This window comes from Marmota marmota, unplaced genomic scaffold (genome assembly GCF_001458135.2).
Source record: "Marmota marmota marmota unplaced genomic scaffold, marMar, whole genome shotgun sequence".
Lineage (NCBI taxonomy): Eukaryota > Metazoa > Chordata > Mammalia > Rodentia > Sciuridae > Marmota > Marmota marmota.
The window spans coordinates 15,765,168-15,788,953 of NW_026000222.1; the positions used below are offsets into that span (position 1 = coordinate 15,765,168).

Below are 23,786 nucleotides of genomic sequence, written 5' to 3' on the forward strand. Positions count from 1 at the left end.
TTAAAAAAAAAAAAAAAAAAAAAAGAAAGAATTATCAAGGTGTGATCCATACATCCTTGTCCTGATCAAAGTCCTAGATGACAAACTGAAGCCTCCAACCCCCAGGTGAGAGCTCCCAGTTTCTGAGTAATTCTACCTCTACAGAAGTTCCTATGAGTCAGATCATTCTTCCCCTTTCCCTATTGTGTCATTATTAGTCACCTTTCCAATATCCATTTCCTTGCTAAAGAAAATTGAATTTTGTTCAGAGCAGAGATGTCCCAGCTAAATTCATTGTCAGGCTCCCTCGTGGTGAGGAGTAATTATATGAGACAGTTTTGGAAATCACCTGGGGAGGTTCTAGGAAACCTATTCTAGTTCCCCAAAAAAGGATATAAAAGTGCCCTTCTCCTATCTTCCTTCTTATTTATTTTTATGGGCTACAATGGCCACAGCTGCAGCAACTATTCTGTCCCCACGAAACAAAGGCCGTGAAGATTATAGAAATATTGGCTCTATTGACATTGAGCTGCTAATGAACAGCACCTACCTATGTATTTTTTTATGAAATAAGAAAAACAAATCCTTACTTGTTTAGGCCATTGTATTGGAGTTTTTATAATTTGTAGTTGAACATATTCACACCAGATAAACTCATTCAATACAAACCTTAACCTACACAAGGCAGAAGGGAGAGAAATGCAGCTGAGGATAAAGATCAGGGGAGTGGTTATTTGGAAATTCAATGGTCTGAGCTGAAACAACAGTAAGTAGACAGTTACAGAGAAAATGTGCCTGTGTAGGAAAGAAAGGAGGATAACTAATGAGTTCATGCTTTTACAAACAGGCATCAGGCATTTGATATGGTAAAATTCTATCATGAATAAAGGCTTTGTTTGTGACAAAACAATCACTCTTATAATGGCTTCCCCAACACTTGGTTAAATACTGATGTGCAAGCCACAGAAATGCATTGTGGATGCCAGGAAGTGAATTATTAATGTAAATATTGTAACTGAAATCAACTAGGAATGAGTTTCCATTAAAATCAAGAAGAAAATTAATTTTGAGGTAACTCAGTTGTAGCACACATATGGATATATAAACTTCCTTCCTGTATTGGTCGTGCACTGGGGAGAAACTCAGCCAAACCCACTTGAAGAAGGAAGAAAGTTTAATTTATGCAGCAATGAAAATCTCATGGCCTGAACTTAAAGCTAGAAAGGAAACATCTTAAATTAAGCCCTTCAGTAGTTCAGCATGAACAATGAAATATGCCAGGAAGACAAGTCACTGAAGTTCAGGCTGCAGAGGCAGGGTTAATGTGTTCCAGCCAGCTCACCTTGGAACCCGCCCCCATGAGGAGAATGCCAGGATTCAGGGCCTCAGTCTGTAAACTCATGCTCTGTTTTTTCTGCAGGAGTTACTGGGTTTGCCCAACATGTTACATAGGAAACAGAAATTCTTTACTGAAGATGCAAACCATACCTGCTACAAAATTCTTATTGACTAATTCAACAGGGATTCAAGAGTCCATCTAGAGAAAAAGCTTGAGACTGCCTTTGTAAAAGGAAGACTGAAGACAGAAAATAAAGAGGTGGGGAAGTTACACACAACCACAAACTGACTTACCTCAGTAGCTTTCTGACTGAGTCCCCGAAGCAGCAGCACGATCACGTGGATGGCAGCTCTGCGCACTTGAACTTCATGGTCAGTTTTAGCCACAGCAATCAGGCAAGTTGTCACCTAGGAGGGTGAGGGAAGAAGTCAGTGAAAACCAGGATTGCACAATTATCTGTAGCTTTTCAACTGTGCTGTACTTACTACACATTCATCAAGAGCAATCTAGCTTAGAGAGGGATGGATTAGTTTCCTCAGCTTTAATAAAGAAGCTGAGATCTGGTGGTAGAGGTCTTGATGCAGTCTGGCTTTTCTGGAAAAGGACAAAACCTGGTTTGGAATTTGGGAGGGATGTCAGGGAGGGGGAAGGAATACACATATATATTATATATTTCAAAAAATATAAGGTCAAATGTGATATCTCCTTAAAAAGTGGGAAAAATTAGGTAGATGTAATCCCAGCTACTTGGAAGGCTGAGGCAGGAGGATCACAATTTCAAAGCTACTTAGCAAGACACTGACTCAAAACAAAAAATATAAAGGGCTGGGGGAGGTGGGCGTGGTGGCACACACCTGTAATCCCAGAGGTTTGGGAAGGCTGAGACAGGAGGATCGTGAGTTCAAAGCCAGCCTCAGCAACTTAGTAAGACTCTCTTTAAATAAAAAAATTTAAAAAGGGCTGGGGATGTGGCTCAGTGGTTAGGTACTCCTGGTTTCAATTCCTGGTACCAGAAAGGAAAAAAAAAAAAGTGGGGTGAGGTGGGATGGGGCTAGAGGACATAGCTCGTAGCTCAGTGTTAAAGTACCCCTGGGTTCAATCCAAAGTACTGCAAAAATAAAATTTTTAAAAAGTGGAAAAATTGTTATGTGTCCCCTTTGGGGACATAAAATCAAAGGAAGGAACCATAGTCCAAAGCATAGCTGCTTCTAGGGAATGAGGAACCTGGAGATTTAGCTAAGGAGGCTTCATAGTTCAAGGTCTGACATAAAAAAGAACGTACCATTGATAAAAGTTTCAACCCAGGGATACAGAAATAGAGAAGTATTCAAACTGATCTCCTTTGGTATGAATGTGTAGACACCCAGTCCTATATATCTAGTATATACCCCAGTAAGTCAGCAGGGGCCAGTTTCAGAGACTCCCTGCCTGGCCTTCATTTTGGAATAGGTCTTTCTGGGCTCAGTTGCTTTCAAAGACAGTTGTATAACAGAAAAGGAAGTACTTACAAAACATGGTGCCACATACACAGCTAATAATGTCATAAAATGGACAGTTTCTATACTTTGTACCAACCACTTTATCACTGCTTAACTCCTTGTAAACATAAAAATATTCTAAAATTTCAACAAAGAGACACCACTAACAACAATAATAACAATAAACACAACAACAAACTTTTCCAAGGTACTCATATAAGATTTAAAAAGAAAAAGCACAACTTTTGTAATTATGACTGATGTAGCAACAATCTAAAGGTATGTCTAAATTATTCAGCTGGTCCCTCAGATACTTTGGTTACTGGATTTACTGTGTGCATGTATTTCTTGGCTATCAGTAGAGGTATTTTTTTTTTTTTAAATATTTATTTTGTAGTTTTCGGTGGACACAACATCTTTGTTTGTATGTGGTGCTGAGGATCGAACCCAGGCCGCACGCATGCCAGACGAGCGCGCTACCGCTTGAGCCACATCCCCAGCCCCCAGTAGAGGTATTTTTAACCATGACAAGAAAATAGCCAGATTGTGTGTTTGGAAATGCATATAAATAAATATTATGTTTAAAGAATAGTGAATACAGGCACAAATGAGGGAATAGGCTTGTACAGAAATTTTCACTATGCAGGTTGTATTTTTCACAGCTTTCAAACAGTTGGGCATAGTTCAAAGTATCTAATTAATCAGTGGTGGCAAAGAGATTAGAAGAAATAGCTTGTTCTTAAATACAATTGCATCTGTGATGCACTGGCATTTAATCAAATTGTGCATCTATTAGACAAACCTGCAGTTTCCAAGGAAAGAGAAACTCCAGAAAACTCAATTTGTTGGGGGCTATTTTCCAATAAGACCCAGTAAACTGCTTCTGCCTTTGACCTGGGACCCCAAACCTAAGGCTTAGCAGCAGCATCTATGCCTCTGGCATTAACGGTAGAAGCAATTAGGTCCTCAGAGGAATTCCTTGGGTCACCTCCAAACAGGCAACAATATAATAGCTACCTCCACTTTCAGGCTTAGTATTTACAAGGTAAGAGCTGAAGTCAGAGAAACAAGTTAGAGCTAGATCAGAGACCTTCTTGATACACTAAAGTTTAACTTATTCTGTCTGATAACTAATGTAAGAAAGCCAGCCTAAGATCACATCACAGAGGCTCCCAAGTGTTTGCCTGTTTACCTTAGGTCCATGAGTCCACATTTGGCAGACCAAGGCTTCCTAATCTAGAACCCTGCTGTGTCTGTCTTTGCCTCCTCTGTTTGGCCTCTCTGTGTTGAGTGGGACATGCCTCTGCCTAGGCTCTCAGTATAAAGCTAGCTCTGACTGTGAGACATTAATTCCACAATTGGGATATCCAGGCAAAAGTGTCCTGGTTGGCAAAGGGCTTTCCCTTGAAGGCCAATTCTTGATCCCTGTAGCATCTTGAAGGTACAGGGGAGAGAGGAGCTGGTAATTATAGGCCTTGCTGAACTCAGCTAGAATGGCCTCCTGCTTGCTACAGGCTGCCAGTGACTAATGTGCCAGACTGTAAAAAGCCCAACTACAATGAAATATCTTGGACAATCAGGAAGAGGCCAGAGAATGGAAGAGATTCATGAACCTTCCTCAAACCTCTGCCACCAGGACCAAGTCCTATGAAATATGCAAGTGTTGCTCAGGTAAAGTGTCTTTTGGACATCAGGATTTTAATATGGTCTTGCAGATATCTCTAGAGTAAGAATAGCCTCCTTCTTTTCCAATACTCATGCCAGCTCATATCTGCTTTCCTGCATGTGAGGTCTGTAAGAGAGACCTCCTTTTCTAACACTAGAAGCAGGAAGAATGCCAGACTGCTCTCTTCCATCTATCCAGTAGGAATGAGTCACTTCATAGCTAGTCTCTCACCTCCAGCTCCAAGGGCATACTCAACACTGCCTTCCACTCCTAAAAGCCTTGGTGAATGATAGGCAGATGATGTAAGGTCTTTACTAATTTATAAACTGGTGTAATATTTCCATTCTCTGTTTCTAAGTCCTCCCAGATGGCAGAATCTGATTCTATGTGATCTTCATGACACTTTCCCTAAGGGTCAATGTACCTAATCTAATAAGTGATATTATGGAAGGCTTTCTCTTCACTGGGTAAATCATATAAATCATATCCACTTCTGAAATCCACACAGACAGAAAGATGATGGCTGCTTTGGAAACATTAAAGGTCAGCTTAAGCAATTTAACACTTCACAGGAGCCAACAGAAATAAGGAAAAGCATCACTCCCAAAACAGCTGGCACACACCAAGCATAATCAGAACTATAAAAATAAAGATAATACAAATGGCAAGATTACCCATAGTGGCACCTGCTTGTAGTCCCAGCTACTTGGGAGGCTAAGGCAGGAGGATCATAAGTTTTATGCTAACCCCAGCAACTTAGTGAGACCCTGTCTTAAAATAAAATAAAAAGGGCTGGGGGGAAACTCAGTGGTAGAGTGCTTGCCTAATACTGAAGGCTGAGGGGAAACACTGCCACCACAACCACCACCACCACCACCACCACCAATACCAAATTACCCAAAATGGACTTTGGAAAATTCCAGGACAAGAACTAAGAAACCTTAATAGCAAAGGCAGTGTAATCAATAATTATTATGAGCTTTGCTTACTCAATCACTGCCAGGAAAGAAACTATAGTGTCTACTTGGGCTTTCTTGGAGTTTCCCATAACACCTGCCATTCCTCAGCTCAGGTATTGACAATCCTCAAACTGTGTGGGCCCTGTCATTTAGGAAACTACACCGAAGGTGGCAAAACTGGTAATAAATTTAGATCACATAGTGGGATCACAGTGGTAGCTTTGTATCAGACCACAAAGCTCAGGTATGTGGAATTTTAGGCACAGTATTAAAACCAGACTTCTCCATAAACTTGTCACCTGTGGCACATCTTATTTGTTGGATCGAGGACAGGTCTCTTACTACACTTCACTTAAATCATATTTACATGTTATAGAACGTGATAAAGATGAAAGCCCATTATGATTTGGTTTTAAGCAACACAGCACTTGGCAAGAATGAGAAGTTAGGGGGAAAAATAATGCTCCCTAAACAGGTTAAATCTTGACATCAACAAAGAAGAAAAACTTGAATTCCCAGTGTGAAGACTGTGGAAGGGGTGAGCCTGTACTTTTTGTTCCCTCCCTACCAACCAACACTATAGGGGCACAGACAGTGCCCACAGCTGAACCACTCAACATTAAGACAGCTCTCTTCTGATGCTCATGTGCTACACAGCTAGAGGAGGGGCCAACACCTTCAGATCAGATCATGTCAGAAAAGACTGAGGTAGGTAGTTTGTCAAACTTTATATCAAAAAAGATCATGCTTCTCATCCTCATCTTCCTATCTAACACCTGATCGATGTAACCTTCCTAATACCCTGGCATGCTAACTTAGGGTCCCAGCTCTGTGTTTCCTCAGCCGCTGGTGCTTGTTCTATTGCATAATTCTGGACCACTGTCCATTTCATATTCTACTGAGATTTCTTTAGGGGAAGAGACTAGGTCCATTATCTGTGCCCTCTAGTATTGCTGGAACATGATCAGTCTCACAAAGGAGCATTTCTTCAAGTTGCAGTCAAAGATGAGTTTCTTCAAAGTTAATGTGCCTTCTCCACCAGTGCACATTTGAGTTAGGTATTTCTGAGACTACAAAGCTTAAAGAGTTTTCATGAGACATTCAAAGAACTGTCATAGAAGAAGTCCCAGTAATCAAAAATAAGTTAGACCATTTCACTCCTTTGCTCTGGCTTCTCATCCTACTCACAAGAAAAGTCTGTACAAGGCACCATTTGGACGGGCCATACCTTTTTAAAAAAAATTTTTTTTTAGTTTAGTTGGACATGATACCTTTATTTTATTTATTCATTTATTTTTTATGTGGTGCTGAGAATCAAACCCAGAGCCTTGCATGTGCTAGGAGAGCACTCTACCGCTGGGCCCCAGCCCCACTGGCCACTACCTTTTTAATGCCAGCTCCTATGATTCTTTCTCTTGCCCTCTTCCCTCCAGGTATGCTGGCCTTGAAGTTCCCTGCCTCAAGGCTTCTGTGCTTTTTATCTGGAATGCTCTCTCCCCAGATATCTGATCACCCCCTTGCTTCCTTAGGTCTTTGCTCAAATGTCACTCATTGGTGAAACTTTTCTTGTCCCTCTGAGTCATGTACAACAAGCTCCCTTTGTGCCCCTAATCTTATTAGATGTACCATCCCTGACATGGTATAGAACTGCTTACTTGTTTATTCCATATCTTTCCTCTCCAAAATGTTAAGGCCATGAGCACAGGGACTTTATTGTGTTCACAGCTGGGTCCTTAGCATTGCACACATGGCTTGGCTGTATGCCCAACTGGCACAGACCACATGCTCAATAAATATTTGTTGAATGAATAAACGAATGAAGAACTACTAAAGAGCCATGTCAAAAATCCCACTTTTTCTATGTGAATGGGCTAGAGCTTTCTGACTATAGGAGGAGTAATGGCTGAAATGCTAAAACTGGCACGCCTCCAAGCATGTTCAAACTTGCAGTCCATCCAAGGTAGCTGGTTTGGCACTGATGACAAGGCAAGCGTGGGATGCTACATAAGAAGGAACATTTAAAAAGAAGAGGCAGAAATTATATGGGATGGAAACACCTGGTTTTTCAAATCAGAGGGAATATACTGCCTTCTGAAGTTTCACTGCCAAAAGCAAGCTCTATTAAGGTAGAGCTACATGACCCTTCCTGTCTGAAGCTTTTCTCATATGGCAGTGCTCTTCACTTTCAAAACACAAAAGCAATCTCACAAAGGAACTGAAAACACTTATTGAGAAACAATACAGAGGAGTAGGTATGAGTTCTAGAACTAACTGCTCACATTCAAACTCCAACCATGCCACCTGCGGCAACTTACTCAGTTTCTCTGTGACTCAGTTTCCTCTGTGAGGATTGGATCAGTTGACATATAAGGCACTCAGAAGAGTATTATGTCCTATTTTTTGCTTTTTATCTTTTTTAGGTATTGAGGATTAAATCTAGGGCCTCATACATGCTAGAAAAGTGTCTACTCCTGAGCTACATCTCCTGTTATTATGAGTATTCTTTAAACTTGTAGGAACTAGTCTTCCCAACCAGCTTTACCTTCCTCTTCATTTGATGCCAATCAGCTAACAAACCAAGCACTGCGATGTACTAGGGGGTACAAAAAGGTGAATAAAGAATAGTTCTGCCTTTGTTGTGCTTACAGTTTATTAATGACTGTGAAGACTCCTGGCAATGATACAGCAGAAACAGTCCAGGTATCTAGTAGTGAGGCAGAGATTCTGGACTGGGATGTGCCCAGCAGATACCTCCACAGCTCCAGTCCTCACCTGGAGGTGAGCACTGAGACAAACAGGTCTGAGGATTGTGAATGGTGCTCTTTGAGTCAGCATTCATGGCAAGCAAATGGCCCTCTACCTATTTGCACTTCACTTCGGAAGATTATATAAGCAGTGCTTTATTCTTGCTGTGAGCCAGGAAGCCATGTAATAACAAAGCTCTTCATGACATGGCCCCTGCCTGCCTTTCTTGCCTTAGCTCTTGCTGACAACTAGCCCCACCCCAACTCCTCCACTCAACTTTCAGGATCTTCCCGTGGTCTCTTAAACACCCACCCCACCCTCACCCCCATGCCTTTGCACATGCTGCTCCCTCTGCTGAAATGCTCACCCTCACCTTCTTACCTAACTTGTTCTCCAGATTCAGCTCTTTCTCCAGGGAATCTCTGTCAATACTCAAATATGTCCCACCACTCACTCCATCAGCTGTCACTGTAATCACTGATCATTGTGTCTTCCACCAGGTTACCCATCCCCAGAAGAATGGGGTTGTAGTCCCAGCCCCCAACAATAGGCCTAACATATTTCAGATGTTGAGGGACACTGGTTACTCTATTTTTCTCATTTCCTTGCTGCTCATCAAAATATGTTTACTCAACTGTCACCTTCCCAGAAAGGCTAGATACCTACTTAAAACTACCACCTCCCCAGCACCTAACACTACAATCCTGATCATCTTCTCCTGCTCTACTTCTTATCTAACATATTATATTGATTGATTATGTATATTCCTTTATGTCCGTCTCTTCTCACTGGAATGGAAGCTCTACAAAGATAGGAACCACTGTCTATTTTGAAGAGCGAGATATCTTAGGTAATTAGAATACTGCTTGGCATGAAGTAGGCTCTCAGTAAAAATTGTTAAATAAATTATTACGTCAAGCATATATATCATCTCTAGATCCTTATAACAGTACTACACCATCAGTAATTCAATCCCATTTTTCAGATCAAGAAACCATGGTCAGAGTCTTAGAATCATTCACTCGAGTGAACACAGGTAAGTAGATTGTTGAGTTGGGCCTTCATTTATTATAATTCCCAAGAGAATCTGGCAATTTATTTTTCTTTCAATAATTCTGTAGGTTTCCAGAAAGATGACACTTTTTTTTTCTTTTTTTGGCAGGCTGGGTACTGGGGATTGAACCTAGCAGTGCTTTACTGCTGAGCCATCCCAAGCCCTTTTAAAATATATTATTTAGAGATAGGGTCTTGCTGAGTTGCTGAGGCTGTGTTTAGTCAACTGTCACCTTCCCAGAAAGGCTAGATAATTTGAATTTGCCATCCTCCTGCCTCAGCTTCCCAAGATTACAGGCATGGGCCAATATGCCTGGTTTAAGATGATACTTTTTGAATGTTAAAAATCTGCTCTAGATCAAATCAATCTTCTTATCAATCAAACCAAAAAATTTCTTCAAATTTCTGACAGCAAATCACATGCCACCAATATGCTATACTTCCCTTAAGACAGAGAAAGGGAAGACTCTAAGGATACAAAAAGAAAAAAAAAGTAATAAAAATAAAAATAAAATAAAGAAATAAGATCATGATGTTTGAATATTGTTCAGGATTGTTAGTTTTAGAAAATGTATGAATCAGGTCTGAACTGATTCATTTGGCACTTGTGACCAAAAAGGGCCAGAGCATTAGCCTGAGGTTTTTTTTTTTTTTTTTTTACAAATAGAGATAAGACTCACACATAGCCCAGAGACCTAGGGTAAAGGTCTAAAGCCTTTCTCAAGGTTTCTTCAATTCTGTTAGTTACCTCAGAATAAATCATCTAATAAATTTCTAGTGAATCATCTTTCATTGCTTAAGGTAAGTTGACTTCCTGTTATTTGTAACTAAGAGATTCTTACTAAAGGGTTGGAATATCCTTTGAAATGGTTAGGACCAAACTGTTTTGGATATCAGATATTTCTTTTGGATTTTGGAATGCTTGCATATACATAATGAGTTATCTTGGAAATTGGACCTGTGTCTAAACACAAAACTCATTTATGTTTCATGAATTTTATCCACATAGCCAAAAGGTAATTCTATACAATATTCTAAATAAATTTTTGCATAGAACAAAACTTTATGGTGTGGGGAATTTTCCAATTGTGGCATCATGTTGATGCTCCAAAAGTTCCAGATTTTGTTTGGAGTGTCTGGGTTTGGAATTAGAGGTGGTCAACCAATACAGCTTTTAATATACATAATGAGATGAATAGAGACTAGGGAAGTTAATAGACTTACTCGTTCTATCTTACAGGGAGGCAGATCTGGAAAAAGAACACAAGTCTACTGACTCCCAATCTAAAAGAAGTATTAGAAGCACCTCATGGATCACAGGACCCAGCAGGAAGTCCAGATGTTGGCACAGTTCTCCCAGGTTGGCTAAGCTGCTGGCCCTGTGCATACCATCTGGATCTTTCACTCCTCTCAGGAAGGTGTGGATCAAAGGTTCTCTGTACTTTGAAACCATGTCCCCTGTAGAGAAAAGGAAGAAATCAAAATATTTTGAAATAAATTTTCAACTCCTTATTCCAAGAACAGTGATATTAACATAATATACCAAAAGATGCTTATACTTTTCAAAGGATTTGGGCAACCATTAAAAATCATGCTCTGGAAAAATAATTCATGTTATGGTTTTGTGAACAAGCAAGCAGGATCCTAATTTTACCTTTAAAAAAATCTACATGTAGAGATAAAAAATGTGAAGAAGATATTCCCCATGAGGTTTTTTTTTTCAGAGAGTCAGGATTCGGGGAACATTTTAAAATTCACATATATATAAAAGAAAATGTATGTATCATAAATACACAGCTTAATAAACCTTCACAAACCCTACACAACTACCATTTACTCATTGTCACACAAATAGCAAATGTGGCCTCCAGTTTAGACCCCAGTCATCAGCCCAGTATATTTCCTATACTATCACTGTTCAGATAAGCAAAATGAGGTGAAAGACAGGCACTTCCAGGAGAAGTAAAATTAATTCACTCACTTGACAAATATTTATTGAGAGGCCTAGTGAGTGCTAGGTTCTGTTTCAGATACTTCACATATGCCAGGATGCAGGAGGCAATGTTTCCTGTCCTTGTGGAGCCTACATTCCAGTTTAAATTATATAGTATATTACAGAGTCATAAATGCTATGGGGAGAAAAATAAAGCAGGTAAGGGAAATAGGGAATAATGGAGATGCAGACAGTCTTCAATTTTAAGGGGAGGCTTCAATAAATGGATATTTAGGCAGTCCAGGAGGTGAGGTGTCAGCTCTGTGGATATGAGGGAGGGGCATACAGGAACAGGGGCAAATAGGAGCAAGCCTGGCACACCTGAGGGACAGAGGAGGCACAAAATGAGGCTAGAGGAGTGGTGTAGGATTGGGGTATGGTGTGGATCTTGAAGAGCCTTGTAGGCCACTATAAGGACTTTGACTTTTTCTCTAAGTAAAACGAGAGGTCTTTGGAGGATTTTAAACAGAGAAGTGCGAGATCACTCTGGCTGCAGTGTTGACAACATGCCGTGGGGCCTGTGTGTGTCTAGGATGAAGCAAGGGGCCAAGTTAGGAAGATAGATAGTGCAATAAGCTGCTGGAGAGGGGATGGTGTCTGGAACAGCAGAGATGGTCATGCACAGGGACTGGTTCCATTCTCAGCAATGCAAATAAAAAGTGTGGGGTGGGGCAGTCAAGACAGAAGTATATGCACTGTCATGGAAAGGTCTCCTCACGACATTAAGTGAAAGAAATCAATAGAACCAGCATATTCTATTTATGTATGAGGAATACACACAACTTCTGTTACTATTAACAAACCAAACTTACAGATTTAAATATCTATATTAAATATACAAATGCATAGGGAAAAAAAAAACAGAAAGAATATACACTAAGAGGGCCTAAAGAATTTATCCAAGAGTAAAAAAGAGCTGGGATCAAATTTACGCTAATACCTAACTCCTATCATATATCCCATATTTTCAACTATAAGGAAAATCATATTCTACTTTGTTCATAGTACTTTCCATTTCTGATGCTAGGAAGGGGCTTGCTTATTCTGTGGTGTGAGATGTGGATCCAGAGTTAAGAGGTGTGTGTTTTTGTTTTGGACTGTTGCCAACAAGCAGTGTGACCTCAGCCAATTCACTTTACCTCTCTGGACCAAGTGAAGATTAGTCATTTAGAAAGAAGATCTCTCTGGTCCCTTCAATTTTTAAGTGTGATCCAAGGGTGAGGAATCATTTAGTCATCAGGGGAATAAGATCTAGGAGACCCAGGAAAGAAGAAAAGGCACATATTCATGAGCCCTGGGGCAAGGGTTTGATGTGGTTAAAAGAAGGTTCCTTGTTGGGAAGGAAGGCACAGAAAAATGAAAAAACTTTGGAAATCCATAAAGAAGGGAAATTACAGGTTGAAAGGGATAAGGACACACGAGAAACAAGTTAATGTTTAATAATATAGGGACTTAAAAATAAATGGCAAAAAAGGGACATACTAAATTTATTTTATTTTATTTTCCAGTACTGGGAATTGAACTCAGAGCAGCTTTACCACTGAGCTGCATTCCTAGTCCTTTTTTTTCTTTCTTCCTTTCTTTCCTTTCCTTTTCTTCCTCCCTTCCTTCATTCCTTTCTTTCTTGAGACAGAGTCTCACTTGCCTATGGCCTTGCCAAGTTGCTAAGGCTAGCTTCAAACTTGTGATTCTCCTTCCTCAGTTACTCAAGTTGCTGAAATTACAGTATGTGCCAACACATGAGCCTAAATTAATTTATTATTATTATTTTGGGGGGGGGGTGGTGCTATGGACAGAACCCAGGGCCTTGTGCATGCTAGGCAAGTCCTCTTCAACTGAGCTACATCACCAGCCTAATTTATTAATTTATCAAATATTTATTAAGTTGTACAATGTGCCAGATAGTGTCCTATGCTCCAGGAAACCAGTTATAAGCAAGACAGACACATGTCTCTTAAAGCTAATTAAAAAGACAAAACCAAAAAGCAAGCAAACAAACAAAAAACCCAAAAATTGATGAAGCAAAAAAAAAAAAAAAAGAGGGAAATGTACCAAAATGGTGACACAGAGATACCTTTATTAGTAATGTTTGCTCTGGTTTCTATTCTATTAATAACAGAGACAGTATTATCTTATTCACCCAGCTCCCAAAATGTAGTGTTCCTTTTTTGACTTCTTCTTCTGGTACCCTTCAGTCAGTCAGTTCGGTTACAATTATACACTCTTCATTTTTTTCCACGAAAGATTTGAGGCAACTCACAATAAGTAATATTGAAACCATGCATCATTAAAATAAATATTTTAAAAGCTATACGATGGGTGAGAGGAGTACAGACATTGTAAGCAAAGGATGGTTATTGCAAATGAACATAAAACTTATTTAGTAATTCCTAGTAGCTAAGACCAAAAGGCAACAGAAAACACAGGTCTCATTATCCAATAAAAGAAGGAACATCAATTCACTAGAAGAGAAAGAATTTAGGAAGAATACCAAGAGGTATCTCATTCATTCATCCAGCAAATCTTAGTTGGAGGAATGAATATTTTACCCATATTCTTGGTACTTGAGATAAGATAGCATGAATAAACAAATGGAGCTCCTATCTTCATGAAGCCTACTTTTAGTGGAGGAAAAAGACAAGAAACCATGGCTGTGAAGTAAAATATGGAAGGGGGCGGTTACTGAGAGCTGGAGGTGAGGGCTCTGAGAAAAGTTCTCAGCACAGGAGACCTGAAGGAACAAGTCGCATGATGACCTGGGGGAAAGGAGAACAGTAGACAATAGACATTTATAATATTGTTGTTTCCTATATTGACTCATCATATAAGAGCATACCCATTATACTAACAAAACTACAAACTAATGTTCCATTTATGTCAATCCTGGCCCTACCTGAGCTGCTGCTGCTTCTTTTTTTTTTTTAATATTTACTTTTTACTCATAGGTATGTGTTGCTGAGGATAAAACCCAGGGCCTCGCACATGCTAGGTGAGCACTCTACCTCTGAGCCACAATCCCAGCCCCACTACATGAGCTTCTTTTTTTTCCTTTTTTTAAAATATTTATTTATTAGTTTTAGGTGGATACAATATCTTTATTTTATTTTTACGTGGTGCTGAGAATCGAACCCAGTGCCTCATGCGTGCTAGGCTAGCGCGCTACCACTTGAGCCAAATCCCCAGCCTCCATGAGCTTCTTTATTCCTTTCAAAATGGGCGTCCATCCAACTGTACTGACTACTAACCTGTACCCACACTGCACCTAAGAACCAGAAGGGCTAGCAAGAGGGTTGGCGTCTCAACAGCTTACATTGTAGCTGCAGCCACTTGCTACCTTGTCTTCTAAGTACTAGACTGGAAGAGCTGAGTGCTCACTGCATCTACCTTGAATTTTTTAGCATCCTGCTATCCTGTTCTCTGCAGATTGGATCTCCTTTGGACTTCACGTACATACATGAGATCTGTCACATCCTTGTTCAAACTTCTTGTTATTTAGGGGACTTATAGCTTTGCCCCCATTTTCTGGGGCTCTGCTAGCTTCTGACTAATCTTTCCTCTTTACTCTACTCTGCTGTGTGGCTGGTGTCTACAGACTGTATTTACCCTAGTCCCAAGGAAGGAGCTCCCCTGACCAGGCTTCTATGGAAAATAAAACAAATACACTTGGTCAAAGAGAAGGGATCCCAGGGCTGCGATTCAACAGGGGTACTGAATTTAAAAATCCTACATTAAAAGTTTGTAATTTGGCTCTAGGAATCCCTATATGTCAAATTTTGTTGTGTCTATCTCACTGGCATTCTCCCACTCTTCAAACAGCACTCTAACCTTTTACCACCCCTTTCTGTGATCCCAGCCATGATTTCTGTCGGTTTAAGCAAATCATGGCACACATGTCCCTTTGCCTTAACTGGTTTAGGGATGGGCATGTGACCCAGTTCTGGACAATAAGGTATAACAGAAAGTCTGCTGCAAGACTGAGAAAAATCACACAAGGACACGTGAGTTAGGGTTGCCTTAGAGTTGTTATAACCAACTTGAAACCATAGGGGACTAGAGGATAATGTCTATAAATCGAGGTTGGCAGAGCAATAAGATGAAAAGAATACGGGTCTCAAATGTCACTGAGTGGAACAATTACCTATCCTGGACTTTTTGTCAAATGTAATAATTCATTCCTTATTAAGCCAGTTGACTCGGGAATTTCTGTTATCTGCAGCCAAAAGCATTCTAACTGATGTATCATGAAAACTGAAATGATCCTTAAAGTTGTAGAACCCTTCTATGTCAGTTCTATGTCTACCAATACAAAAATACCAGAAAAGTTACCGAGTTTACTTTCCTTTTTTCTAATTACAATTTTTATTGAAACAATAACTTGGTATACAACAGGACTCCTACCACATCAGCATATATACATATGACTTTCCCAAAGAGCTAAGTCATCTTTATACATCTGCTAACCTACTTAAAAAGAAAGAAAAAGAGGTGAGTAATTATTTACAGTACCAGCTTGCATGAAGAGGTTTATGCTGAGCATATTTTGCAACTCTTGGGCAACCCGTTTAATTATGAATTAAAATGTGGGGCCCTGGGATACCCACTATTTCTTAGGTCCTGATTAATCACCAAAATTATCATGATCCCATCCAAGAGGGTTTTTTTTTTCCCTCTCTCTCTCTCTCTCTTTTTTAAATCTTTTTCTTTATCCAGATAAGATGTTCCTATGCTTCAGTGTAAACTTATTTGAACTGCCAGATTCCAAGATCCTTTTCAAGAGCTTTTGTCTGAAAGATGGCACACACATGCCCTCAAACAAAGGTGAACACTCATTACTATTCTGTTGTCTCCTTAAAAATATAAATATTATATGACTTTTATAAAAAATTGTATTGAGGGCTGGGGTTGTGGCTCAGCAGTAGAGCACTTGCCTAGCACATGCGAGGCCCTGGGTTCAATCCTCAGCACCACATAAAAATAAATAACTAAAGGTATTGTGTCCAACTACAACTAAAAAAAATAAATATTTTTTAAAAAACTATATTGATTTACACATTCCCTACCTCCATTTGTACTACAGACAATATTTAGGCTAAGAGATATCCATGAAACTGAAGTTGGAGACACCATCATCTTTTTCTCAGGCATTACTAAACAGCCTAGGAAACAGTAAATCTAAGTCCACTTTTAGAAACCAGCCTAGAGTACATGCCTGTAATCCAGTGACTCAGGAGGCTGGGACAGCAAGTTCAAAGCCAGCCTCAGCAACTTAGTGAGGTCCTAATTGCTTAGTGAGACCCCATCTCAAAATATAAAAAGGAATAGGGATGTGGCTCAGTTGTAAAGTGCCCTTGGGTTCTCTGGTACAAAAAAAAAAAGCAAGAAAACTGGTTAGGTCCTAGTCAATGGGGTTTATTATAGTTTAGCTCCAATAGTTTTACTTTATAAAATGCTAATACAAACAACTGGCTGTTTGCATTTCCAGTTCTTCTCAAGAAGTCAGCAATAATCAACCTTACTGAGAATCAAACAGCTGCGTGTTCAGGGAAGCCAGGGGAGAATCTAGATTTGTTTGAACAAATTTGATTAAAAAAAAAAAAAAGTTGCTTTGGAAGGTGAAAAATTAAGTACATAGTGAAAAGAGAGAGCTGAAAAAATTTTAATCTATCACAGTCTCAATTACAACATTGTGAAAAGATTCTTTTAACAAATTAGGATTCAAAAGATTTTTCATCAAGCTTTTCAATGGTATTTTGAAGTTTAGATTAATACGTTCATTTATGCATATCAGATCCTATTTCTTCCATAAAGTGTATGAGATGACTTGCAACAGAGATAAATAGTGAAGGATCAATATCAAATATGAATTAACACTTTCACTTCAGGAAACCTGATGATTTCAAGGACCAGCCACTCCCTTAGTTCACTGAAAGAGGTCATAAAAGTGATGAGAGCTGGGTGCAGTGTTACATGCTTGTGATCCCAGACACTCAGGAGGCTGAAGCAGGAGGATCACAATTTCGAGGCCATACTGGGGAAATTAGCAAGACCCTGTCTCAAAATTAAAAAAGGGCTGGGGATGTACTTAGTGGGTTCAATCCCCAGTACTGGGGCAAAAAAAAAAAAAAGTGATACTGAGAAAAACTGAGTGAGAAAGAAAATCCCACTTTGGCCATACTCTTACATAATTTTTATAAAATTCTGTTAATATCTTAGGGCAGAGGTGGTTCTCCCTTCTTCTTCTTCTTCTTTTTTTTTTTTTGACAAAAGTAAATAAATACAGAAAAAAACTTTTTTTTTTTTTTTTTTTAAACAACTCTCTCCTATCTACTAACAGGAAATAACTAAGGGGATTTCCTATATTCCTAGCTACAGGGCAGCTGGGTAAATTGTTTTCCTAAGATTGAATGATCACTTCCAGTCAGTGCTGCTCTATAATCAGAAGTTTATATACATTCTACGTAATGTCTTAATCCAATGTTTCTCAAACACAAACATAGGCACTGAAATTGTATAGTGCAACTTGATTATAATGATCCAGGGAATTCAGAATTATCATTAAAATGAAAATATAAAAATTTTAAAGTTATTTTAGAGAATTTGCAGATTCCCTAAAAGCTATTAGAATTTAATCTCCAAACTTCAGTTTGTAAAAACGTCCTTCCATCTAGCCAATTCAATAAAAAACATTTAATTTGAACTTACAATGGGCGAAGGACTCCATGGGCACCAGAGATTTAGAAACAAGAGATTTTTGTCCTTACTTCTAGAAAACTAGAGGTACCAAGTACCATGAAAGTAATAGGAGCAGTAGGGCAGCTGGTTTATTTTGGAGGAAGACTCTACAAGGAGGAGGCAGCATCTAATAATTTGGTTTATGGGTGTGGTGCTTAGGGCCTTGTGTATACATACTAAACAAGGACTCTTCCACTGACCTACACCCCCAACCCCATAAACAATTTTTTTTTCTTCTTCAGTAATGGGGATTGGACCCCCAGGAGTATTTTGCCACATCCCCAGCATTTTTTTTTTTTTTTGGNACTTAAAGATAGGAAAGCTACATTGAAAACAAAATAACAAGACCAAACCAAAAACTTAACTTGCAAAACTGGAAAATTCAGAAAGTAGAAAAAAAGATGAAAATGTTACCTGTAATTTCATTATGCTAGAATAAATTTTATGAACATTTTGACACATTTTTTTCTTTTTTTTTTTTTGGTACCAGGGATTAAACCACCCAGGGGCACTTAACCACTGAGACAAATTCTATCCCTTTTTAAAAACTTTTATTTCAGACAGGGTCTCACCAAGTTGTGAGGGTGGAAGTAAGGGTGGAAATTTGTGATCCTCTTGCCTCAGACTCCTGAGCTGCTGGGACTATGGGCGTGTACCACCACAACTAGCTCATCCCCAGCCTTTTAAAAAAAACTTTATTTTAACCCAGGGGCTTGTACATGCCAGGCACTTACTCTACCACTGAGCTATACAAGTGCTTTCTATGTTATTGTATTTAAGGAAAAAAACAGTAAATTGTATGTATAGCATGACTCCAACTATCTAAAAATGTGCATTACTAAAGCAAACCAAAAAAAAAAAAAGAAAAAAATGTGTCAAAATGTTCATAAAATTTATTCTAGCATAATGAAATTACAGGTAACATTTTCATCTTTTTTTCTACTTTCTGAATTTTCCAGTTTTGCAAGTTAAGTTTTTGGTTTGGTCTTGTTATTTTGTTTTCAATGTAGCTTTCCTATCTTTAAGTCCCAGGAATCTCAAAGAAGTAGAAAAAATAAAATTAGCTTTATTTACTTAAAAACAAAGAAAAACCGTTTATTTTGAGACAGGTCTCACTAAATTACCTGGGTCAGCCTTGAACTAGTGATCCTCCTGCCTCAGCCTCCCAAGCCACTGGAAGTACGAGTGTGTGCCACCATGCCTGGCTCCATAAAAACCATCTTAAAGACTGGTTAAGAGTTTTCATGGGGGGTCTGGGGTTGTGGCTCAGCGGTAGAGCATGCCTAGCACGTGCGAGGCTCTGGGTTTGATCCTCAGCACCACATAAAAATAAATAAAATAAAGGTATTGTGTCCAACTACAACTAAAAAATTAAAAAAAAATTTAAAAAGTTTTCATAGTGATGGACAATAAGAGTGCTTCAGGTAGATGCACTGTGTCAGCAGAGGCATATTAGCAAGGTGGTGGTAAGAGACAGTAAGACAGATGACATATTAAGAAAACAGCAGCTGTATCAGGTGATTGCAACAAAGGGCACACTGAGAGGTGACCATGATCACAATAGGCAGGATCAAATCACAGACTGGGCATGATGTTAAAAATCTGAACAATGAGGGGAACAGATAATGCCTTTTTTTTTTTTTTAAAGCAAGGAAGGGGTTAATTAGAGAAATATTCTTGTTTGAGTTTGGTAAGTTAGAACTTATACATGTGTTCAGTGAGGGTGGAAATCTTTGTTCCTGATAAGAATAAAGTTTGTGTGGAGAACTCAATTATTAACCTCCAGCTGGACCATTTCTACTGCAAAGCCTTTAGTGTACCCTTATTCTTCGAAGTGCCAAGTCACTAATCTTCCAGCCAAATGGTATGATACTCTTCTAGAGATTGAACCTCTCTTCCAAATGAATGTTAACACAAATAGTACTAGCACTGCTCTACTTAACAAGGATAGTAAATAGAATGATAAGATGCACAGAATGACTGAAAACTTTCTAGATTCTTTGGTAAGAGAGTCTTTTTCTACAATATTCATAGAGCAAGCAGGTCATCAATTCATAGATGTTGTACGATGAGGCCTGACCAACTCAGAAATGATGATACCTTTTCATTCTTATCACATGTTTGAAAGGAATTTACTTTACCTCATGCAACTAACATATCCTAAAAAATCTCTTCAGTTCTTGCTACCAAGTGCCAAAAGTTAATATTGAGACTAGCAATAAATAATCTGAAAATGAAATTAAGAAAAAAATTTCATTTACACTTGCATCAAAAAGAATAAAATACTTTGGAAAAAGTTAAGAAAGGAAATGTAACACTGTTGCAAGAAAAGTAGACTGGAAAGATATTTCATGCTCATGGACTGGAAGGTGTGATATTGTGATGATGACAATATCCTAGAGTTGTTTTACAGAGTCAATGCAATTCCTACTCAAAACTCTAGTCACCCTTTTTTTGGTTGTTTTTGCAGAAACTTGTATAAGAATGCAAGAGACTCAGGAAAGTCAAATAATCTTTATGGGAAAAAAGAGGGCTCACATTTCCTGATTTAAAAAACTTATTATTGTTAGATGCAGTGGTGCATGTCTGTAGTCCCAGCAACTGGGATGGCTGAGGCAAGAGGATGGCAAGTTCAAGGCTAGCCTTAGCAACTTAGTAAGGCCCTAAACAACTTAGTGAGTCTGTATCTCAAAATAAAATATAAAAAGGATTGGAGATGGGGGCTAGGGTTGTGGCTCAGCAGAAAAGAGCTCGCCTAGCACATGTGAGGCCCTGGGTTCGATCCTCAGCACCACATAAAAATAAATAAATAAAGGTATTGTGTTCAACTAAAAAATAAATATTAAAAAAAAAAGGGTTGGATATGTAGCTCAGTGGTAAAATACCCCTGGGTTCAATCCCCAGCACCAAAACAAAACAAAATGTCCAGCCTATTAAAAAAAAGCGGGGTGGGGGGGGTGGAGATGGGGCTGGGGGTTCAATCTTTAGCATGGCAAAACTAAAAACATAGCTCAGTGGTAGAACACTTGCCTAGCATGTGCAAGATCCTGAGTTTGGTTCCCTAAGACCATCAAAACAAAGGAAAGTGATAAACTCAACCCATGGAATGGAAGAAAATATTTGCAAATAATTATCTGTAAGGGACTTGTTTCCTGAATCTATAAAGAACTCTTACAATACAATAAAAAGAAGATAACCCAAGTGAAAAATAAGCAAAGGGCTGAGCGTGTTGGTTCATACTTATAATACCGGAGATTCATGAGACTGAAGCCAAAGGATTGCCAGTTCGAGGCCAGACTAAGCAATTTAGCGATTTTCAATCTCAAAATAAAAAGGACTGGAGATGGGGCTCAGTGGTGAAGCGCCCCTAGGTTCAATCTGTAGTACCAAAAAAAAAAAAAAAAAGTAAAGGATCTAAACAGACACTTCTCCAAAGAAGATATACAAATGGTCAGTAAGCACATGAAAATGTGCTCAATATCATTAATCACTTGGGAAACACAAATTAAACCACAGTGTGATATCGCTTCATAACCACTGAGAGGGCTATAATAAAAAACACTGACAATAACAAACACTAGCAATAAAAACTATATTCCTCATACGTTCGTTGCTGCTGGGAATGTAAAATAGTGCAGCCACTTTGGAAAACATTTGGCAGCTCCTCAAAAAGTTAAACATAGAGCTACCATATTGCTTAGCAGTTCCACTCCTTGGTATATACTCAAAAGAACTGAAAACACATGACTTCATGAAAATTTTTACACAAATGTTCACAGCAGTTTTATTCATAATAGCCAAAAAGTGGAAAGAATTCAAATATCTGTCAAATGATAAATTGATTAAAAAATGTGATTTATCTATACAATGCTTTATTTACTCCCTAATAGGAATGAAGTACTAATACATGCCACAACATAAATGAACTTTGAAAACATTATGCTAAGTGAAAGAAGCTGGTCAAAAAGAACCATGTGTTATGTGATTTTATGTATATGAAATGTCTACTATAGGTAAACCTTTAGAAAGTAGCTGGGTGTGGTGGCCTATGCCTGTAATCCCAGCAGTTTGAGATAAGAGGATTGCAAATTCAAGGCCAGCCTCAGAAACTCAACAAGACCCTTTATCAAAATAAAAAGTAAAAAGGGAAAGGGATATAGCTCAGTGGGAAAGACGGGGTGGGTGGGGTGGGGAAGGGGATTAGTGATTGCCTTACTGGTAATGGGTATGGTAATAAGGTGATGAAAATGAAAAAGACAACATTGAATTGTACACTATATAGATGGCTTATATGGCATATAAATTTTATCTTTCAATAAAGTTGTTTTTCTAAGGTAAGTGATTATTGAGTGGGAGGGGAAGAAGGAAGGCTGGAAAACCTATATTTCAATGAAGCTGGTAAAAAAGAAACAACTCATATAAAAATATTCACATACTAGAAGAGGTCTATGTGCATAAACAGAAGCTGATATGAAACACAACTCTGCCTTCCATAAGTTCAGAGCCTGAAGGCGTGGAGCTGATTTCACAGACAGTTCACAAGGATTGCAGGAGACCCAGGTTCTTTGGTAATATGTCTGCTGCAGGAACCGTGTCATGCCCTCCCTAGTCAAGCAGAACCCAAAGCTTTCTCACTGCTTTGTGACTAGCATTGCTCTACCAGATCTTTTTTTTATTATTTATTTAAAAATTATTATTTTTTTGGTACTAGGAATTGAACCCAGAGGCACTTTTCCACTGAGCTCCATCCCTACTCATTTGGTGGCGGCAGGGGGTACGGGGTGGGGGGACCTGGTATTAAAGTCAGAGTTGCTCAACTCCTGATCCACATCCCCAGTCCTTTTTAAAAATTCTGAGACAGGGTCTCACCAAGTTGTTTAGGGCCTTGCCAAGTTGCTGAGGCTGGCTTTGAACCTGCAATCCTCCTGCTTCAGCCTTCCAAGATGCTGGGATTTCAGGTGTGTGTCAATGTGCCCAACACTGACAGATCTTTGCTTCCTTATTTATCAGTAAAGAATGATGACAGTCTAATTTCAGTCTTTACTACTTTGGAGCTGGCAGTTTAATGGGAGACATTTTTTAAAACACTATAGTTTTTAGTGCTTCTATTAAAAAAATTAGTGTAATTTAAAAGTCTTTTAACAGAGTCAAGAAATTTATTAAAGATTTAGATTCCTGAAGGTTCTACACATAATGAGCCATCTGGTCCAATATCCCATCTGTAGGTATGGCTGCATCAAACCACATTTGACAAATATTAAGCAAGGGAGAGTTAAGACCTCCTGCCAGAATCTAAAAACCTTTGTGCTCCAGCTTTTTTGTAAGTCCAATCCAAACCTCTTCGGCTCTTTATTTCATTTCCTCTCCTGGGTCAGATGGAAGTAGAGTGGAGTCTTTTTCTGTAGATCTTTGAGTCTTAATCTTATCTTTCTAGGCTCTGGCATCTCAATTAAAGTTTTTAAAACCCCCCTGTAATCTAACTAGTTCAAGTATGTCCTTCCTTTCCTTAAAAGTGTACTTTCTGTGTGATTTCAGATATTTTTGGTTAAAAAAGGGGTGGGGGGGAAAACGTGTGAAATGGTCAAAGGATACAACATGCATTTGACTTAACTAAATCAGTGACTAAAAAAGGGACCCAGGTCAGGCGTGGTGGCGCACCCCTGTAATCCCAGTGCCTAGGGAGGCTGAGGCAGTAGGAGGATTGTTGAGTTCAAAGCCAGCTTCAGTGAGGCCCTAAGCAACTTAGAGAGATGCTGTCTCTAAATAAAATATAAAAAATGGCTGGGGATGTGCCTCAGTGGTTAAGTACTCCTGGTTAAATCCCCAATACAAAAAAAAAGGG

General features: G+C 38.9%; 1 protein-coding gene across 1 annotated transcript in view; it reads right to left on the reverse strand.

The window, feature by feature from the left end:
• Tango6 (transport and golgi organization 6 homolog) overlaps window positions 1–23,786 on the reverse strand; it is a 168,574-nt gene that overhangs the window by 25,712 nt on the left and 119,076 nt on the right. The window contains exons 16-17 of the mRNA XM_048792418.1: window positions 10,526–10,677; window positions 1,612–1,725 (exon numbers count right to left, since the gene is read on the reverse strand). Coding sequence (XP_048648375.1) covers window positions 1,612–1,725; window positions 10,526–10,677 — 266 coding nt within the window. The remainder of the gene's footprint in view (window positions 1–1,611; window positions 1,726–10,525; window positions 10,678–23,786) is intronic.